This window comes from Pediculus humanus, genomic scaffold, assembly GCF_000006295.1.
Source record: "Pediculus humanus corporis 1103172107504 genomic scaffold, whole genome shotgun sequence".
Taxonomy (NCBI): domain Eukaryota; kingdom Metazoa; phylum Arthropoda; class Insecta; order Psocodea; family Pediculidae; genus Pediculus; species Pediculus humanus.
In genome coordinates this window covers 7,849-11,721 of record NW_002987120.1, presented here as the reverse complement: position 1 = coordinate 11,721, position 3,873 = coordinate 7,849, and the positions used below count along the sequence as shown (strand labels likewise).

The 3,873-nt window shown below is 25.5% G+C and overlaps 1 protein-coding gene across 1 annotated transcript; it reads left to right on the top strand.

Moving 5' to 3' along the window:
* Positions 1–3,123: 3,123 nt before the first annotated feature.
* On the top strand, positions 3,124–3,660 carry Phum_PHUM160250 (uncharacterized protein; the record flags this gene model as incomplete). The annotated part of the gene is made up of 1 exon (XM_002424853.1): positions 3,124–3,660. The coding sequence occupies one exon, from the start codon at positions 3,124–3,126 to the stop codon at positions 3,658–3,660; it is 537 nt and encodes a 178-aa protein (XP_002424898.1).
* Positions 3,661–3,873: the final 213 nt, after the last annotated feature.

The following is a 3,873-nucleotide window of genomic DNA, read 5'->3' as shown; positions in this document are numbered from 1 at the left end:
ATACCGTAATAATAATAATAATAATAATAATAATAATAATAATAATAATAATAATAATAATAATAATAATGATAATGATATCTGTTAAAAGTATGAGAAAAAAAATATATATAGGTGTATTAAAAAAAAAAGAAACTTTCTTCTTCTTCTCATTAGGTAATTTATTTTTTACATAATGGGATATTATTAAACTAAATCCGTGTACGGTTTTTTTTTTAATAAATAATATTTATTTTAAACGAAAAACGGTTTTTTTTTGAATTTTTGGCGCCAAAATAAAAGAAAAGAAAATTTTTTTTTTAAATTTAATGTGAATAAAAGTGAGAGTTTATATATATATTAAAATTGAAAGTTTTCACGGCATACGTATCGTGGATGGAAAACTAGTTTCAATTTTTTTTTTCCTTTTTCTAAATTGTAATTTTATTATTATTAATATCCGTTTCCCCCTCACCCACAAATAATTGATATTTATTATTATTATTATTATTAAATTTGAACTTTTGCACTTTGTGACGAGTCTTTCATAATCAACAGAATTTTTTTCCAGCATTCATTTTATCGATTGCTCAAGAGTATATAAATCGAATCGATATTTTTATGTGAAAGTGGGACGGACCGTGGAAAGCTATTTCCGGTACGCCTTATTTTTCCAAAAAAAAACCCTCTCGGAATTGCTTTTTGGCGATTGCTGTTATATGAGTCTCGATTTTCCCGAAATTATTTTCCTTTTTACAACCTCTACGAATTTCGCCAAATTTTTTTTTTGAGGGGAAGGGGGTTTTTTGGCTGTTGTTTTGATTTTTCTCACCGGTACGATTTTTTAAAATTAATTTACATCAGTTTTAAGGATTAGATTCTGACGATAATGATGATGTTTGTGTTGATTGATCGACACTAATTCCACGATGAGTATTTGTTGATGACGTAGGCCTAAAGTCAAAACCAGGTTCGGAATCAACGAATTTGGTGGCATAAAATTATTTTGTGCGAATAATTAATAAATGAATTAACGGATATCTTGAAAGGGATTAACGGATTAAAATTTTTATTATTTATTGGATTAATAATTTTTTTTATTAAAACGATAATTTAAAGATTTAAAACTTTTTCTTTTAAGTAAATTTAAATAAAAATTTTGCGTTTTTTTTTTTTAAAACAAAGAATAGAAATCAGTAAGAAAAGATTGATTGATTAAAAAACGGTCAGAAATTTAGATTTTGTTTGTGCGAGTTGAAATTACCACACAATTGTTAACATTTTTATTGTTTTCTTTCTTTAAATAAATAATAATTTCGTAAATGGATTTAATTATTTAAACAATTAAATAAATTTATCTATTTGTTTAAAAAAAAATTTTCCTTTGAATTATTTTTCGTCCAACGATTTTTACGTTCGCCCTTCTTTTTGTTTTATTTCTTGGCAAAACTTTTATTGGTTCATCGTATTATTTATTTATTTTTTTTGGCGTCTGCTTTTTCAAAATGATAATAATAACAACAACAATAATAAATATTTGACTTTCAATGACATCATTTGACGTTAATGAAAAAATTGAAAAAAGGAGGAGGAGAGGAGGGGAAAAGGGGAAAGAGAGAAAAATAAAAAAAATAAAAAAAATTTCTTTCTTCTATATATTAAAATTAATGACTTGCCAACTATTATTATTATTATTATATCAGCGTCATCATCATCATCATCGTGGTAATCATAACCATAATCGTAGCTTTCGTGTGAATATTTTTCAAAAAAAAAAAAAAATTAATTTGTTATTTAAATTATTATTATTATTATTATTATTATTATATTTCTCAGAGTTTATGTTACACGATAACGTCTACCTGACTAGCGTTTAAGCGTTTTATTGTTTTATTATTATTATTATTACTCATTTTTTTTTTTTTTTTACAACGACTTCCTTCCTTTTTTCCGGTTTTCATTTTCTATCTGATATCGATTATTTGATTTTATTTTTGCATTGTAATTATTGTTTGTATAAAAAAAATCCCATCTCATTATTCGACGTTTAATCATAATTTCTTCTTTTTTTTAACGATTTTATACATTCAAAGGTTGTATGTTTCCATTGTGTGTTTATACTTAAAATAATACCTTGAAAAATAGTTTTTTTTTATTTAAAAAAAAAAGTTTAAATAAATAAAATCCACGAGACACAATAAATAAATAAATAAATAAATAAAATTTTGTAATTGAATACGACAAACAAACAAAAAGTAAAAGGAAAAGTAAAAAAATATTTATTGTTTTTTATTTTTCATTATTATTATTATTATTATTATCATTTCGGCAATTTTTTTTGTCGGGCGAACTCAAAAATAATAATAATAATAGTAAATAATATTATTAAATAATTATAAATTTTTTTTTTTAACATGTGAAAAAGTAGAACAAAATTTATTTTAAAAAAAAAATATTTTCTAATTTATTTTGGTTTTTTTTTTTTTTGTTACAGATGATATACCTGACGCAGTCGCTTTGAATTTCCGGTTTTGAAAAATATTTATATTAAATATTAAAACCGGATATCGATTTGATTCCAACCTTTCCCGCCAAAAAAAAAAAAATTTGGAATTTATTAAAAAAGCGATGGAGAAAAAATTATAAAAAAAAATGACGTGGAAAATTTATCGATGTGATTTTACTTTTAAAAAATTATCATCATCATCATCGTCACTTACGTCATCGTTATCACTCGCGTGATAAAAATAAAAAAAAACGTAATAAAATAAACGAAATGTATGTATGTGTAATTCCATGTGAAAATACATAAAATAATCGAAAAGTTTCTTTATTGAAAAAAAAATGACTGAATTTAATAAAAAAAAATTAGAAAAAGTTTTCTCGTGCGAAACCGTTTCTAAATATCAACAAAGATAAATAATACTAATAATAATAATAATAATTGAGTATATAAAAGCGGGGATATTTTTAAGTAAGCAAAAATTAGGCGATTTTACATTAAAATCAGAGTTCGTCGTATCGACGACCTATATTCAATCAAATACATTCGAGCTCACACATTCTTAACGTGTAATCATCATCGGGTTGTGTTTTTTTTTTTTCTTTTTCGATTCGTAAATAATATTAATAATAATAATAAAAATGATGCTCACTAAAATGAAATTAAAGGAAAGGGTCATGATAAGTATAAGCATGATATTTGTCATGCTGACCCTTATCCTAGTTGTTGATTTACAAACGGATATGGGTATAACCCGTCAACATTTTTTACCGAGTCACGCGATAATTAAATATAATACGTCCGCGGATGGACCCGGTGGTGCTTATAACGCATTTCAAAGAAGATTTTTATTAAAAGGCAACGTTTCGAAAGAAAGTGGTGGTGGCGGTTCCGTTTTAGTGCAAGGTGGAAGCGGTGGTAGCGGTGCATCCCAACAACAACAACAAGAAATTGTTGGTAATGGTGGTAGTAAAGCATCGAAATATTCATCGTCGTCGACGGCGGGGAAAGAAGAACAACAACCGCCACACGATGATTTTAAACAATTATACGAATACGTATTTGCAACAAAACCTGGAAGAAAATTTATAAGGAACGGTGTTGTCAAATTGGTTAATAACGACGATTGGCCGAATAATCCGACGATACAAGAACTTCTTGGAATACAATACAGGTAAGAAAAAATTTTTTTAACCGTTAATTCGTTATTTGTTAGAAAGAGAAAGAGAAAGGGAGTATTTAAATGTATCGTCGCATTCGAATTTCTGAGTGAATATATAAAATTTATTCCGATACGAATTCGATTATAAACAAACGAAAAAGGTTAAAGGTTAAGTTAATCCTCTTTTTTTTTTTTAAAGATTTTTTTCTCATAATTTAAATCTTTCTTG